General features: G+C 36.8%; 1 protein-coding gene across 1 annotated transcript; it reads left to right on the plus strand.

Moving 5' to 3' along the window:
- Positions 1 to 6454: 6454 nt before the first annotated feature.
- On the plus strand, positions 6455 to 8600 carry LOC149169864 (cytochrome P450 750A1-like). The gene is made up of 2 exons (XM_089427187.1): positions 6455 to 7506; positions 7592 to 8600. The coding sequence occupies exons 1-2, from the start codon at positions 6553 to 6555 to the stop codon at positions 8213 to 8215; spliced, it is 1578 nt and encodes a 525-aa protein (XP_089283313.1). The 5' UTR covers positions 6455 to 6552; the 3' UTR covers positions 8216 to 8600.
- The last annotated feature ends 9761 nt before the right edge of the window (positions 8601 to 18361 follow it).

An 18361-nucleotide genomic window follows, 5' to 3' on the forward strand; every position in this document is an offset into this window, starting at 1 on the left:
TCATTTTTCCAGCTAAATGTATCAGACGTACTGGAATCTTGTTGTAGCTTTCGAATAAGTGCCCACACTTCTTCATCATTCTTCCATTCCTCCCTTGCTTCTGTTGCCCAAAGATTACAATCAAGATCTACTCCTTTTCTTGGAAATATGAAACTACAGAAAATAATAGGAAACAGGAGGAAGATGGAGGAAGAGGTCCTTTGCAGTTCTTGTGAAGGCCTTTAATCAAGCCACATCTCTATCATCGTGTATCCTTCTGGTTGTTCAGCTGGTTCCATGTCGCTTCTACCTTTACTGCATGATTGAATCGTTCTCTGGAGTAGGGAGTGAGTCGACTATAAGTGCTTATCACAAAGTAGAAATGGGGGCCTGTCTCATCAGTACTTTACCGGGTATCAAAGTGGAGCTCCATGCCGTGCCATTAAGTTTTCCTGAGCCACCCTTACTAGTCTACCGTTGCGCCACACTTTCATTTTACACTTCAGCTGCTGACCCATCCGCCTTAAGAGTCTCGTACCCTACTATCGGGGTTGTAAGGCAATGAGACTTTTACTCTTGAAAGCACTGCAAAACGACGAGCTCTGATGCTCCATGGCCCCCTTTGGTTCAGCCCCTTTCTGCTTTTCTTATCATATGACTGGGGGCTATAACCAAGGGCTTAGTCCTCGGGCGCTAAGGCTTTCAAGCTCATGTTCAAGGAGATTTTTCCTTTGTTAATTCGAATACCACATCTCGACGCTTGATAAACTTTAACTTTGGTGCTTCCCCTTGACATGGCGATTGTCGATCGCCAGGATCATCCCCACCAAAGATATCACAACCCGAGAGAGGAAGACCCTTTCACTTATTTTCATAGTGTGGGCTGATGTGTCCGGACGTGAAATCCTTATAGGGTGGAACACATGAAATATCGCATCTGGGAAAAAAGCCCCGCATATTGCAATCGCAAGCTAGGGGAGACTTTGGTGTAGGAGTGGTTTAACCTGTGCGATCGACGAGTGTCGATCTATGGGGGGTGATGTTATCACTATCACGTGTCACCCTGTGAGTGGTGACACGTGTCACCTGGAAATGCCCTCGTAGGACCCCTAAAAATGTCGATTCTGAGTGACATGTGTCCTTCGTACTTGCCGCATCACCTTTCGTACTGCCAAGTGGAGGAGAGAGAAAGGTTTTTCCCGACCTTGATTTTTCCATGCATTTCCTTTGTAAATATTTTTCGGCATTTCCTTAGTTAATCTTTTTTGGCCTCCCCTGACACTTTTACACTGGATCGAAAATCAGTGATATCACCTGATGTTGTGGGACCGCGGGACTGCGGTACTGCAAGTAGTCTGCCACGTGCCCCCCCAGAGGAGAGAGAAAGGGGGGTCTGCCTGCCCTTGGTTTTTCAGTGATTTTCAGTGTAAATCGGCCTCTACCCTCCCCAACGCTTTAACATTATCAACGTGTTTTCCCCCCGCAATTCCTTAAGGATGGCCTATCGGGTATTGCGGGGGCCATGTGGGACTGCGTGACAGCAGGACTGCGTGACTGCGGACTGCAGGATCGCGAGAATACAGTACTATGGGATAGAGGGATTGTGGGACAACGGGACTATGGGATCGCGATGCTACGGGAATGCGACATGGCCGATATGCGGGACTGCGGGATGCAGGATTGCCCACCGCCGATCGCCGATAAGCCGTACCGCCACATGGAGGAGAGAGAAGGGGGTGACCCTGCCTTTGTTTTTTCCCTCATTTCCTTTATAAACTCATTGTGGCCTCCTCCAACGATGTTACACTATATCGCAAATCGCAACATTGTGAGGCTTTAAAGTTAGGACCCTACCGATCATCGATACGCGGATGTGTCAATGATGCAGGACTGCGGGGGCAGGACAGTGATATCAGCAGGGCGGGACAACAATATTGGCGATCAGTACCATAACCTGTCGATAAACCGTAATCCTGTGCCTGGGACCCCTTCAATAGCCGATTTACGATTGCGATAGGCTCCCGGGTCGCCGATATTGTGATTTTCCTTCATACTTGGTCATTTCTCTTTGTTTTCCATGCTTTACAATGGTACTTCAACATGTTGTAACTTTTGCTCCAGGAGTCTATTTTTGGACTCCCATATACCGTTTGAAATCTCTTTCCGAGCACTAGGCAATGGAGAGGGTTTGATTTATTTCTTAGAGCTTTGTGGCATTAGAAATGGCTTCAACTTCACTGTTGTTAGGCATTCTGGACAACTGACAACTTGTAAAGCAGTGAGTGACAACAAGGCACATGGTGTTCTCAAATCCCTTGAGAAAATTACCAGAACCCACCAAAAGACATTTTGGCCACTGAACAAACACCACCAAGAAGGAAAATAAATGTCTCCAACCCTAGTGCCAAGCCACATGCCACGAGTAATAGGCCATGACCCCTGAACCCCCAATTCAACCCTGGAGTCTACAGAAAACCTCAAAGTCTCAATAATGTCTAGTAAACATGTTGAAATTCCTAAGAGCAGACTCATCTATGCACATGATTGAGAAAAAAAGACAATGGGAGACCTCAAACCCCACCATATTCATGAAGAATCTGTTGTTCTAAGAACCAAACAATTAGCTTAGTCGATCGAGGGAGAGAATAGACACAGACCTTTTCGGCCAAACCCCCTGGAACACTAGTAAAACAACTAAACCTCAATAACCTAGCCTCAACAATGTTGCAAAATCCTACTTGAACTAACAAGAAGAATCTAGAGCTCCCCAAAGTGGAGGTAAATTGTAATAGCCAAAATATTTACCTATTATGAAAGAAAACCATGTAGAGGGATCAAGATTTTATACCTTCCTCTGGGCCAGAGTTCCTTAGATGAAATCGAATGATGTTCCACCAAACAAAATCACATCAACACTACTAACCCGATGGTCCCTCGATAAGTTTTAAAAAATAAGCTCCTTATGTTAGGGTCCTAGCAGCGCTTTTGTTAGGTCAACATACCAATTTCCTTGACCCCCCAAGCTCCAAAGTTAGACCATCAAGCTTCAATGTTAAATTCTCACACACAACATACCCTCTGCAGATTAGCATCCCACTCAAATATGGCAGACCCAACTCTCGTTGTATTACCATCCACAGTTATTCCATGACCACCAAGTCCGCAACATGCACCCTTACCTAAATACATCATTTCATTTGCTAAAAAGCAATTCCTTATACATAGTTGAATAAAACATTCTTTTTATGACTTAACATCTTTGAGTGACTTAACACTGCATGTGATCACAATCTATCTAAAACTCCATAGAGAACATTCCACAATTATCATATGACCACTCAATTTTATATAATTCAAATTAATAATAAATAATTTGAATAATAAATAATAAATATTAACTCAGAGATTTTTTTTTTTGAAAAACAAAATTGATGTTATAGCATACATTTTACTAAATAATTCATTTTAAAATTTAATCAGCTTCTTGAATAATTTATCCCATTTTAACATGTTAGTTGAACACGCAACTTAACCGATTATATTGTGAGGGCCGGAGCAATATATATTCGCAACTTGCGACTTTTAGTGCAACGGGTAGCTCATATTAGATTTTGTGGAGATTTTGTAATAATAATCGTAAGGACGCGGGAAACTAACAAGAAGTTCAGGGTGGAAATATTGATGGTTATATCTAAATTATAAAATGAGAACAGTTTAACGTGATCCTTTTTTATGACTGGTTTTATGATATTTAATTATATTATATATATTAAAAATTATATTATTTTGTATAATTTATTTATAATAACATTTAATTATATATATATTTTTTTAAAATTTAATTTTGAATTATTAATAACAGACAAATTGATATATATTCGCAACTTGCGACTTTTCGGGTAGCTCATATTAGATTGTGTGGAGATTTTGTAATAATAATCGTACGCGCGCGGGAATCTAACCAGAAGTTCAGGCTGGAAATATTGATGGTTATATCTAAATTATATAAAATGAGAACAATTTAACGTGATCCTTTTATATGACTGGTTTTAAGATATTTAATTATATTATATATATTAAAAATTATATTATTTTGTATAATTTATTTATAATAACATTTAATTATATTATTATTTTTTTAAAATTTAATTTTAAATCATTAATAACAGACAAACTGATATATACCGCAGCTTGCGACTTTTCGGGTAGCTCATATTAGATTTTGTAATAACAATCGTATGCACGGGGAATATATATGGCGGTGTTATAGGATATATAAAACAAACGTTTTTAAAGAAGCTACTTCTCATTTTTTAATATTTGATTTTTATGGCTATGTTATAAACAATAAGAAGTTTATTTGAGTCTAATCAATATAGTTTGAAAATATGAAGCAGAAGCTATTTCTTATTTTTTAATATTTGATTTTTATGGTCATGTTATATGATATATAAAATAAACAATAAGAAGCTTATTTGAGTCTAATCAATATAGTTTGAAAATATGAAGCAAAAGCTATTTTTTATTTTTTAATATTTGATTTTTATGGCCATGTTATATGATATATAAGATAAACAATAAGAAGCTTATTTGAGTCTAATCAATATAGTTTGAAAATATGAAGCTTGAAAATATGAAGCTCATTTGAGTCTAATTAATATAGGATAAAGCATTTCAATCTAGGTAGATGGGATGACAACCCACAATCCCAATTACTGGAGCTAAGAGCAATTGACGAAGTAATATTATTTTTAATATCACATTTAATTTGTATAATGATATCTTCCCTTTTTTTTTTAGAACTAAAAAAGCTTGATTGTATTTACTTGATAATCATAAAAATCCAAAACACATCTTGATATAGCCTGATATGAGATATAACCAAACCTGTACAATACTGTAGAGGAGAAAAAACTAATTCCAATATGACATGTAGCTAAAATTCCTCCATAACTAGTGAAGAAAAAGAAGTATATGTGCTGCCGAAAAGCAAACAACCAGAAGGGGAGATAAAACCTAAAACAAATAGCAAATAGCTAATCTAGAAAAAGTCCAAAAACCCCGATAAGTGGCCTCTTCTACCACCTATGAGAAGATATACATAATATACTATAAGGCGCAAGCTAAACAGTATCCATATTCCAATAACCCATTTGTGAAAGGAGTCCTCTCTTTGATAATATATCAGCCTGTGAATTTTGTGCTCTGTTGACATGCTGAACATATCCTCCTTTATCTCTCAATGATTTAACCCAATTGGTTAAATAATTATATATAACTAGAAATATTCTACCATTTTTTTTATATAATATATATTTTTTGAACATCTATTTATTTTTATGGAAATTGGAGATATTATATGAGCAAAATTTGCATCCTTAAGATGTAACAAAATTACATAAAAATTTGTAGACACCAAAATACTTAGTTTGAGTGGTTTTTCTAAAAATTCTTTAAAAAGAATATATATATTTCAACAAAAACTAGCTTCCTAGGCCCAACAAAGGATATTTAATTTGAGATTATTTTATTATTGTTATTTTCTTTTTGTAAGCTAAGTTAAATTTTTTGTAAGATGGGCTAAATTTAAAAGGCATGGGATGAGTCTTACTTATGGCTACGAGTGTGTCATTGGAAACCAAAGGAGTAGCATAGGAATGTGGCTTGGACTAGATAATAAGTCCAAATTTGATAACATGGTTATACAAATGGTTACCAGTGTGTCATTGGAAACTAAAGGAGTAGAATAGGAATGTGGCTTGGACTAGATAATAAGTTAAAATTTGATAACATAGTTATACAAATGGCTACGAATGTGTTATTGGAAACTAAAGGAGTAGAATAGGAATGTGGCTTGGACTAGCTAATAAGTCCAAATCTGATAAGATAGTTATACAAATTGGAATGTGGCTTTGGACTAGATAATAAGTCCAAATTTTATAGCATAGTTAAACAAATTAAAAATTAGGATAGAGAATAAGACATCCAAAGGCTAATGAGTCTACTACTATTATGTGTACCATGTTAATTATTGATCTAAAAGCAAAAAATGGAAAATAAAATCATGAACCTTCAGATGGGGGAGTCCACCTAGATAGGATTAGGGTAGAATGTATCTTCTCCCAAATTGGAGAACTCCAAATAAATCATTTTATTCATTGTTAGTGAGAATTGAATGTTCATTTTCATAAGCTAGAGTTGCAATTCGTATAAGTGTGGGAAAATCTTTGGTTGTGTTTCACACCCCTCCACTAACACCTTGCTCATTATTATTTTGATTTGTCAGTATATATCAATAATTTGGAGGTACAAGTACACATAGTACTAGTATTACCAATCTCTAAAGCCTAATGTTGAATTTCACATTTCATATATATTTCTAAAATGAAATGATGTTCACCTTAAACTCCCTATTGAACAATGTGAATTTCATGTCAAATGGCTTGGAAAGTATTCTCCCAAAAGGAGGCTTCAAACCTTTTCACACTTAAAGTGAGCTTTCATAAATCTCGGGTGGCTTTAAATACCATACGGTTCTTCCTTCCAACCAATGTGTCTCTTAGTGTGTTCGATATGGAATTTCATACGTTTACTGCTATTCTGCCTCTCCGTCTGCCCGTAACATCTGTCACAGCAGCAATTGTTGGTTTATTTTTCTGTTTGGTCTTCATATGGCTATTGCAGGAGAGAAGAATTAGGGCGAGACTGCCTCCAGGACCCTTTCCATGGCCAATAATCGGAAATCTCCACCAATTGGTACAGCCCGCTCACCGTACTCTTAAAGCCCTTGCTGACAAATATGGCCCCATTTTCTCTCTGCGTTTAGGTTCTGTCCCTACTATCGTCGTTTCTTCTTCTGACATGGCCAAACTCTTTCTTTCAACCCATGACGTGGTGTTTTCCAGCCGGCCTCTAACATCCTCCGGGAAATATATATTTTTCAACTATCAGGATGTGATCTTCGCTCAGTATGGAGATCACTGGAGGGAAATGAGAAAAATATGCGTATCAGAACTCCTGAATGCCAAAAGAATCGAGTCCTTCAGGCCCGTGCGAGAGGAAGAGGTGTCTGCGGTGATCCGTTCAATCTGGAAGGAGAGTGAGAGCGGAATAAAAGGCGTGGATGTGAGCAAGGCCATCGCTACTCTCAACTCCGACATAATTTGGCGGGTGCTGGCCGGGAGGAAATTTAGTGACGATGATTTGGGTGGCGATTTCGAAAGTTTTAAGGATTTAATAGTAGAGCTGATATCTACAGTAGGAGCTTTTAACATCGGAGACTTTATTCCTGGTCTGGATTGGCTTGATCTGCAAGGTATCAAAGGGCGCATGAAGAAGATGCATAACGCATTCAATGCATTTGCAGAGCAAATATTAGACGACCACGTTGCTCATAAGATGGCGTCGTCGACCTCGAATCAGCAGAAAGAGGAAGCGGCCTATGTAAAAGATTTCGTCGATGTGTTGCTCGAGAAAGCTGAGGCCGACTCCAAAATGACGCGGGAAATTGTGAAGGCTGTCGTGCTTGTATATATGTCTCGGCCATTCTATCCTCATTTATGATCCTTGAATCTTTCAATATTTTGCATTGATTAAATTCGTATTTGTGCAGGACATGGCGGCAGCTGGTTTGGAGACGACATCGACTACGTTAGAATGGGCAATGAGTGAGCTGCTCAGACATCCCCATGTGATGAAGAGTTTGCAAGAAGAAATCGAATGTGTAGTCGGCAAAGATCGAAAAGTGAATGAATCTGATGTAGCAAGCATGAAATACCTCCATTGCGTGGTGAAAGAGACGCTAAGATTATACCCACCTGCGGTGATAGCGGTTCCTCATGAATCTGTAGAGGCTGTGACAGTCGGAGGATACTATATCCCTAAGAAAACAATGTTGATTGTGAATGTGTGGGCTATAGGAAGGGATCCCAATGTGTGGGGGGCAGATGCTTCCGAATACAAGCCGGAGAGATTCATGAAGGATGAACATGTCAATTCAACAGATCAATCAGACTTCAGTATGATTCCGTTTAGTGCAGGAAGGAGAGGATGCCCAGGGGCACTCATGGCTATTCCAACCATTGAAATTGTATTGGCTCAGCTGCTGCACATTTTTAACTGGAGAGTTGAAGGTGATCCCTCCCAGCTCGATATGACGGAAGTGCGTGGGTCCTCGATTCCAAGGCAAGTTCCGCTGATTGCTTATCCAACATTGAGGGTAAGCTTTCCACTCTAGAACAGTTGTTCTATGAAGCCGAGGAGTGACAAGGCTGCACCCTGCCGCTTTCTTACTTTCGCAACCACTGCTTTCTTTACATGTTCTAATTTGTACCGTGTGTCAAATTTCTAAAGGTATTACTCATAAGCTTCTAGTGTAAAAAGATACCAGTGATAAGAAAGCAAGTCTTATAATCAACTCCGTCTTTTGGGATTCTGTTACATATCATGTAGACAGAACAGTAACTTAATCAGTATCAGTATCAGCCTGTTAATCAGTATCAGCCTATTTTCATTGTAACAGCTTTGAGTTCTCTATTGTCCAAATATTAATCAGTATCAGCCTATTTTCATTGTAACAGCTTTGAGTTCTTTATTGTAATGATTTTGTGGAATCAATCTATCATCATTAATCTAAATAATTATGGGCGTTGTTTAACTAATATAATTTTTGGCAGTAACGCGACTTTTTGAAAGCTTTTTTGGTGGGTTTTTCCGGTCGAAATCCGGCAGGAATTTATTGGAATCGCAAGTTTGATAGCTAGTTTCTGCACAATGAAAGCGTCCCAGGGGTTTTTCAGGGTGCTGAATCCAAATATGCAGTTAACAAACCATTTTAACTGCAACAAATCATGTAATGATTTTATGAAATCAATCTATTATTAATCTAAGTAATTATGACACTTGTCTAATTAATATAAATGTTAGGGATATTGTAATTTTTTATGGTTTAGAATGTAATATATAAATAAATTCAAAATTTTATAAGCAAAATATATAATTCCTAAAATAATAAAAAAAAACATATTTTTTTCTAAATAAATAAATTAACTAAAAAACATTATTTCCAAATTGAATTAAGTGAAAAAGTTGTGCTCACTTATAAAATACTATTACTTCTCTCGTCTCTGATCTTGGGTTGACAATGTTTCTCACCCTGGGTTGACAATGCTTCTCACCTTTTCACCATCTAGGGTGAAGCTGGAACATTCTCATGTTTTCTGTTTCGAATCTAATAACTTTGTAAATTCAGCGGATTCCTTACAAATTCACCGGATTCCTTTAGGTTCGTTGTCTATTGATTCTTCTTTAGTTTGTGTTAGTTTTCAAAATAGTGGAAGTGGTTCTATTAATAATATTTTTTATAATATTTAATTGAATTATAATAATTTGTATAATAATATCATTTGGTTTAATAATAATAATTAAATAACTTTATTTTCAATTTGAATAGAAATATTAATATTAAAAATATAAATAATAATTTATGTTTGGGTAATAATAATAACAATAATATTATTTCGCATAATAATAATAATGAGGTTAGTGATTTTTTTTCAATTTTGATAATTGTAATAATATTAGGATTGGTAATAAGGCTCTAGGTTTGGATAATAATGTTTGTCCCAATTTTATTTCCTCTTTTAGTAATAGTGTTGTCAATCTTTCTAGCTTTTCTTTTGATCCTCCCGTTTTTAGTTTTTTGGAGAAAGGTTTAAATTTTTCTCTTGTTCCTAGAAATATCATGGTCGACGATATCATCTTTGACATTGAATATGTTATTAGACACTTACCAGACATCACTAAAGATATCATTTATCAACATTGTGCGGTTGTCCTTAGAAAGACAAAGCCCCCCAAGAACAACATCAACAAACCTGAGATTAACGCTCACAAATCGTTAAACAATAATAAGAATATTGTTGTTCTCAAAACTGACAAAGGTGGTGCTGTGGTTATTCTTGTTAAAGATGATCACCGTCGGAAGATGTTGGACTACCTCCATAATAGCGGGAGCTACAGGAAACCCAACAAGGATCCCCTGAAGAAGATCTCCAAAAGTGTGGCTTTTGCTATAACGGCTAGTAGCTTGGTCAACTCATTCAATCATAAGCTTATAGAAAGTTTCCCTCTTACCCCAGAATCTATGGCCTGCCAAAGATTCATAAGCAAATGGCTCCTCTGAGACCCATTGTTAACACAATAGGAGGGCCAACTTATCTTCTTGCTAAATATTTAGCTTAGAAGCTTAAGCCCCTTGTTGACCATACAGAATCCTCCGTCAAGGACTCTGCATCATTTCTCAATGAGTTGAAGAGTTTCAACCTTGATCTAGATGACAAGCTTTTGAGCTTCGATGTGGTCTCCCTCTACACTAATATCCCTATCAACGAGGTCACCGAAATCACCAAGCGCATTAAGGATATTGATACAACTAATTTAGTTGGTATTTGTCTTACTTCTACTTTATTTTCATTCAATGGGGAATTCTGTGAGCAAACTTTCGGTGTCGCCATGGGTTCCCCCCTTGACGTTTTCCTCTCAAGGAATGATGATGGCTCCTTTTCTCATCAGGTATCTCATAAAAAAACTCATACGGAACAATATCTTCATGCTAATTCTCATCATTTTCCAGCTCAAAATCTTGGTGTTCTCAACACCTTAGCGACTAGAGCTTTAAGTGTTTCTGATGACAACCATCTCAATGAAGAGAAAGCACATCTCCTAAGTGTTTTCTTTAATAATGGATATAGTAGACACCAATGTACTAAGGCTTTCCTTAGAGCTGAAAAAGGTCCTAGTACTAAGAAAGATATCAAGGATCAATTTTCTAGTGTTCATCTTTTTTTATCCAAGGGACCAATAACAAGATTGCAAGTATCCTAAGGAAGCATAAGGTGACTTCAACATTTAGGCCTTTAAATACCATTGGGAGCTCCATTAGATCTGTAAAAGATCAAGTGGACCCTAAGAATATGAAGGGCATTTACATTATCCCATGCTCCTGTGGGAGTCCATAAATTGGTGGGACTAGTCGTTCGCTGTTATTTAAACTGATTTTTTGGCTGTATATATGGATTTAGCACCTTGAAATACTCTTAATGCACTTCGATTGTACAATGGTTATCCATCATAAAAACTTAAAAATAAAAAAGTATCTTCTGAGCTCCCAACTTAAAAATAAAAATACACAATAATTATCCTCTGACCTCCCGATGGAGGAGAGCGTGGCGTCTTCTGTGTTGAATATTGAAAACACGTGATGGGCCAAGTTCACGATGAGCCCATTAACAGTGAACCAAAAGTCGGTAATGAAAAGTAAGAGGAAGTCGTTGCTCAGGGTGTCTCTCGTTTTGTAATGGATTTTGGACTCTCTTATAATGAACCTACAACTCTTGCGGTTTGGTGTTTCGCAAAGTGATCGAGGTAAGGTCATTATCCTCAGTGACGTACAACGCTTGCAGTTTGATTTTTTTTTTGCAGTGATCGAGATAAGGTCATTATCCTCTATTTATTTGTTTCTCTCTATATATGACTCTGCCACGGGCAGATACAGTGAACAATGTAAGGGATATATATAGTGAGTTCTATAAGACATCTTACCTTTTTTAAAGCAAATTTTGTCTTTCACGTTGGCATTACGTTGGCATAATCTAATGGGTTTTCATTTTAGCAATTTTTGGTATATCAAATTTCGAATCGAAGCAAGATTAAACATCAAAATCACAACTTGGTTTTTAATAATTAAATCGACCTTTAAGAAACTGTAGATTTGTTCAACTAAAAATCAATTAGTGTAAATAAGTAATGAAGAGATGTAATGGTGGAGACTTTTGACGTTTTAACACAGGTAAAGACACTGCTTTGAACTATATTAAAGGTTCTGTAAGGCATCTTATTTTTTTAAAGCAAGTTTTGTCTTTGACGTTGGCATAATTTGATTTCTGAAGATTCTAATGGGTTTTCATATTAGCAATTTTTGGTTTATCAAATTTCGAATCGAAGCAAGATTAATCATCAAAATCACAACTTGGTTTTTAATAATTAAATCGACCTTTAAGAAACTGTAGATTCGTTCAACTAAAAATAAATTAGTGTAAATAACTAAGGAACAGATATAATGGTGGAGACATTTGACTTTTTAACACAAGTAAAGCCACTACTTTGAACTATATTAAGTCATTTTATAACTTTTTTATAAATAAATTTGAGGGTTTCATTCTTAATAGAATAGATATCACAAGTTTTGAGATCATAGGTTAATCTTACAAGTGCTTAAAAAATATTTTAGTAATAATTTATATTAACTATATGTATATTTGATTAAATATTAATTATATATATTTGATTAAATAAAAATAATGTTCTAGAAGGTGTGACTTTCAAGACATATAGGGGTGGTAGACACTGTCATTATCTCTCTTGATTGAAGAACCGAGGATGTGGCAACACATTCTCATGGAGTTTAATGCATATTGATGGTCTGTGGGACCATATCATTAATAGGACATCATATGGTTGAGTGGAATACAGAAGAGCGGAGGTGGTGGATGTATTGCACATTTCTTGATCTTGAAACTCATGTGGCAGAGGGCGTTAACAAGGCCTCCCTCATGGTGTATTCCATGCACAACATTCTTTCGTGTGGCTTGCCACTTAAATGCCTACAGAGCTCAATACAGAAAGTGAAGGTGAACTTAGATGTGATTTTGATTTGGTGGCGATGTATTTGCACTGGTTCAGGGGGCGGTGGCGGAAGGGAGGGAACTAAACTACCACTATCCCACTTTGCTGAAGAACTGATGGACATGGCAGCACATCCCCACAAATTTTAATGCAAATTGATGATTCGTAGGACCCTATGATTAATGGGAAATCATATGGCTAAGTGAAATATAGAAGAACAAAGATGGTGGATGTATCGCATGTTTCTCAACCCTAAAACTTGTGTGGCAGAGGGTGTTAACAAGACCTCCCTCATGGTTTATTCCATGCAAAACATTCTTTCTTGTGGCTTGTCACTTGCCTACCTATCATAGCCTGCTGTGGGCAGTGAATGTGAAAGGAGATGCAATTATGTTTTAGTGGTGGTGCAATTGTGCTAGTTTGGGATATGAGTACATTGAGACAGAGGCAAAACAACCAATTTTCTAGTTTAGTGGGGTGGCCTTTCCTCTTCACAGGGTGCAAAAGCACTAGCTTGTACGTAATATCCTTTATTTTCTTAGTTCTAGTTTTGTTATATTTCATTTCTCTTTTTGTAGGGTTGTCAACATCTATAATGCGCAAGGAAGGAAGTTTGTGTTGTTGTGTAAGTTGTTCCGAGGCTTGTGGAGGACCCGGTATCTAGCCACTCACTTTTTGTTTAATGGTGAAGTCTCAGGCCCCTGAGACTGGTTATATTTTTATGATTACAACACTTAATTGTCTCATGTAGTTTTCAATTTGTTTTTCTTAGCCATTGCCTTGATGGCGAATCTATTATGTTCATTGAAGCTCTATTATAATCCCCCTTTATGGTGTCTTTGGATGATTTGGGGTGAATGATCTTTGGAATTTCTCGTTCAATCATTCTTTGTGTTGGCCTATTAGAATGCTTACTTGATTTATCCCCTACCTTGTATCAATCATCCATGTGTCTTCAATGGAAGAGGAAGGAAATATGTGTTGAGTCTTATCTGGTCTAGGGTTGTGTAGGGATACCAGAGTCATGTCACATATCCTAGTTTTTTATGATGGAGTTTCAAGACCCAGATCCTTGATGTATTATTGTGACCATGACTCCCTTTTATCTCATGTTTGTTTATGTTTCTCACTCATTGGTTAAGTAGTGAAATTTTGACTTTCTTTGGGGTTTTATTATAAGGTTGGTTTATGCTGGTGTCAAATACTTTAGAGGACTAGTAACTCAACCCAAGTTGTTATAGGGCTTCCAGAGTGTTTGTCCAACCAGGGCTTCCAGGAACTAGTAACTCAACCCAAGCTAAATGAAACATGAGAACCAACCAAAAAAACAAATAAATGAACCCACAACACCATGGATATGTAGGAAATGGCAAGGCTATGAAAAGCCACTATCAATCTAGGAAATCCTTCATGCCAATGACATATTATAACCAATAAACCACATGCATATGCCTTGTATTCCAAAACTAGTGAGGAAAACATACATGCAACTCAGTTCTTGCAAGGAAAACCCACTGTAGTTGTTGATACCGATGTCCACTTGTGCTTTCCTACTCTTCCTTTTCCTTCTTAGTCCAAAAATCCAAGTATCCACACTCCTCCAAGAGTTCTCCAAGAGAACTCTAAGTGTCCAAGAGTATGAGATAGAGAGAATAGGGAGAGAGCTCCAAAATTGAACTGACAAAAGTCCATGAACTGATCCTCATAATACTTTTTATTAATGAGGCCTCTATTTTCTTCATTTTCCATTATTTTCCTTCATTTTCCTCCTCACATGAAATTTATGACCTTTCACCTCCCTTTTCTCTTAATTTCCATTATTTTCATAAATAAATGTGCCAAAATGCCATTTTGCCTTTCCAAAGCCCTTGCCATTTCCTTTTCCAATTTCCTTAGCCATTAATTAACCACAAGTGATCCTCATCACTATTCGTTTTCCCAACATTAGGCTTCGAATATGTGTCCCATCAACCGTGGTTATTATTTTTCTTTTATTAACTTTTTACATGGATTTTTGACCAGGGTTGTTACACTTTTTCATTACTAGGGCATAATCTTGTAGCAATGCACCATTCAAGAACTTTTTCTAGATTCTGTAAGGCTTGGTCAAATCCATTTCCATAGGGAGTGAAATCATCCATGTATAGCTCAAGTCCTTCACTAATTAAATCGGAAAAAATACTCAAGATTTCCCTCTGGAAAGTGGTTGGTGCATTGCGGAGCCCAAATGGTAAAACCCTATATCCAAATGTTCCCCATGGTCAGGTGAACGTGGTTTTGTCCTGATCTTTGGGAGCAATATGGATTTGATTATATCCACCAAAACCATCCAGGAAAGAGAAAAAATTATCTCTAGCAAGAGTGTCAAGGACCTGATCTACAAATGGAAGAGGAAAGTGATATTTTTGTGTAGCTTTATTCAATTCTCTATAATCCACATAAATTATCCATTTTCCATTTTTCTTAGGGACCAAAACCAATGGTGAAACCCACTGGCTGTTAGAGATAGGATATATAAAATTAACATCAAGAATCTTTTACAACTCTTGTTTTACTATATCCCTAAGGTGTGGATTTAGTCTTTGTTGAGGCTGGTGAATGGCATGGACATCGTTTTCTATATAAATTTTATGTGTACACAATTAAGGATCGATGCCTCTCATATTGGAATATTCCCAAGCAAAAGACTGTTATATTTTTGGAGGATTTAAATTAATTTTTTATGTTGCAGGTCGTCCAGATTTGTATTAATGTTCAAAGTCCTACCAAGTTCAATTTTGATGGGAACACTATTATGAATTGTAGTTGTGGGTATATGATCATTATTCAAAAACTCTAGTGGATCTCCCTGGGCCTCATTATCAAGCATAGCTTTTAACATTTGACATGTTGGATTCCCAACAGTAGAAGGTTGGTTAATAAAGCCATTAATTACATCATCCTCAGTTTTCCTTTTAAAAATAAGAGCTTCATCCAGAGTAAGAGGAGAACGCAAATTTTCTTCCTGATATTTGGGAGGGAATGATTGATAATTTCCGACTGATAGGTTGAGTCTAGTGGGTGGATATAAGACGAGATTTTTGATAACAGTTCATTCTGCAATCGTCATATTCCTTGTTTGGCATCCAATATATGCATCTCCAGTTTCCAGCCATGGTATCCCTAATATCAGAGGATGTCCATCCAACCTATTTCTAGGATTGATAAACAGAAAGTCCACTGGGTACTCCCAAGAATCTACAGAAACGATAATATCATCCAAAGTGCCTTCTGGTTTTACTACCTGTTATCGCTCCGTAGTTTTCTCTAGGATGAAAGGAGAAAACTCAGAGGTAACCACAGACCTTTTTTGGTTGATAGATTGGTCTTATTAAATCGTACGGGGCTCCCTCACTCAAGAAATATAAAGACTTTAAAGAAAAAATTTAACAGAGACCAGTTTTGACAATGAAATTCTGAAGATATTTGGCTAAAAAATGAGTGGTCGTCTAGGTAATAACACATGATAAATTTGTCTTTTTATTCATTTTCTTATGCAAGTAAACTGACATCTATTACAAGGGCTTTTCAACATGACTTGGGATACAATGACAGGTTGTAGTATAGAAGGGACAAACTGAAACAAAATAGAAAATTTTTTCCTCTGAAAATAAACAATGTTTCTTTTACATGAGAAAGAAAGGATAGATGAAAGAGATAACATACATGAGTATCTACTCTAAATATCACTCAACAGAATGTTGTACCTCACTCCTTGGATTGAAGGATGTATTGAAGGAAGTTTAGGAAGATCCAGAGCCAACATATCTCATGGAACAACGACGGTAGTGACAGACTCTCCCTCCAGGTATGATGTTGTTCCTACTCTATTTTATTCCAAGCAATATGCTCAGCAATAGATTCCTGAATCAATGTGGTAGGGCCAACAACCTTTTAATACCACTTGGAAATATCAACCATACTCTGCACCACCTTGGATAAATCAACCATTCGCTAGACCCTTGTGGCCAAATCAATAGTATCCTACATATTCATGGCAAAACCCATCAAATAACCCATACCCTTCACATTGGGAAAACTCATCTACATAGGGACCAATGTGGTCTCGAAATTGGTAGTGTCCCATGGGACTGGTTAATCCATCTGTCAAAATGTTTCCTCAGTCACAACCACCATTGCAAGCCCCACTTCAATTCCCCCCAAATGTTCCACCTTGATTGCTTCCTCAATTACCTGCTCAACCGAATCCTAATCTGAATAATAGACTCGTCCAATATTTAGAGATTTTTGAAAACTCATATTTTGGTTCTACTTCCTTTGAATGTAATGAGTTGTGGCCGAGATCTGGACGGAATATATTTCCTGAAGATAACAAAGTAAACCGAGAGTAGGTAGGCAACGAAAATATTATTAAATAGTAGCCTTTAGCATAACACCCTCCTCCCATCATAGTTATTGCCGAAATAGAGGAACCTGACAAGTCAACCAAACAAAAAGAGTCTACTAAAACTATGAATGATGCTCGTCCATTCCCTGAGAGACTTACTGTGATCAAACCAGTAGTCTATTCTGATTTCGATCTCGTAGGGGAACTAAAAAAATTATGTATTAAATTCCCTCTTCTCCAGGCTATTCGGGATGTCCCGATATATGCTAAAGTTATCAAATAAATGTGTGTCAAAAAGATTGGGAAAAAACCAAAAGACTCTCCTAGAGTCCATGTTTTGGGGAAACTTTCCGATCTTATTTTAGGGAAGAAAATACCTATTAAATATGATGACCTTGGAAACCCAGTTGTTACTGTTCAAATTCAGGGTCATAACTTCCCAAATACCTTAGTGGACTTAGGAGCTAAAATAAACATATTTTCTGTAGAAACCTGTGGGATATTTGGGATCACAACATTAAAACCAACCTCCATTATGATGGAACTAGATGACAAATTGGTAGTGTTGGAGTAGGTTAATTGATTAGTCGAAGGTCTTCGAACAATCATTTTGTTGTCTTGGAGGGGGTCAAATTCATAAACATTATCATTGTTATAAGTTTGACCTTGTATTGTCTAGAAAGTCATTTTGAGGCTAGTCATCACCTTGATCATTAAAGTCCAACCATGGGAAGGGGTGTCTAAGTATTGAGAGATGTTATGACGACTGTTGAGTCAGGATACTAAGAGTTGGTTAAGATGTCTACTTGGTCATGTGTCTACAGTCAAAGGAATGATGTTAAAGCAATATAGTCATTAATATCCCAATATTTTTCCTCTATTCTCATCCCCTTATTCCCTTGTTATCTTAAATTCCCCTATTCCTTGTAGGTTTTAACCCTGTACATAAATTACCTTCATATGAATTCTAAAAACAGAAAATAAATAATGGCGAGAGAATAAAACATAAAATAGATATAGATAGAGATTTTCCCTTGGATCCCAAAATTGGGACTACTAGATTGATTTTTCATTATGTTCCTTTCAATGTTACAATACATATATATATACATGCCGAAGCATTTATAAACCCCAATCCATTAACCCTGGATTATAACATAATTGTAATTCCCTTGACCGAATCTACAAAATACCATGGAATGAAAACCATCATGCCCAAAACCATGTGCAAAATCCATGCACAAAACCATAGGTAGGTCTTCCCACATAATTTAGGGTCCAAAAATTTTTTTCTCGGGGCACTGCCCTAGA

This window comes from Pinus tabuliformis, chromosome 4_2, assembly GCF_031772625.1.
Source record: "Pinus tabuliformis cultivar Carrire ecotype Pingquan chromosome 4_2, CPIR1, whole genome shotgun sequence".
Classification (NCBI taxonomy): domain Eukaryota; kingdom Viridiplantae; phylum Streptophyta; class Pinopsida; order Pinales; family Pinaceae; genus Pinus; species Pinus tabuliformis.

Coding starts and splice junctions, on each gene's coding strand:
- LOC149169864 (XM_089427187.1), top strand. CDS start 6,553: ATGGAATTTCATACGTTTACTGCTATTCTGCCTCTCCGTCTGCCCGTA. Junction 7,507..7,591: donor TTGTGAAGGCTGTCGTGCTT/GTATATATGTCT, acceptor GTATTTGTGCAG/GACATGGCGGCAGCTGGTTT.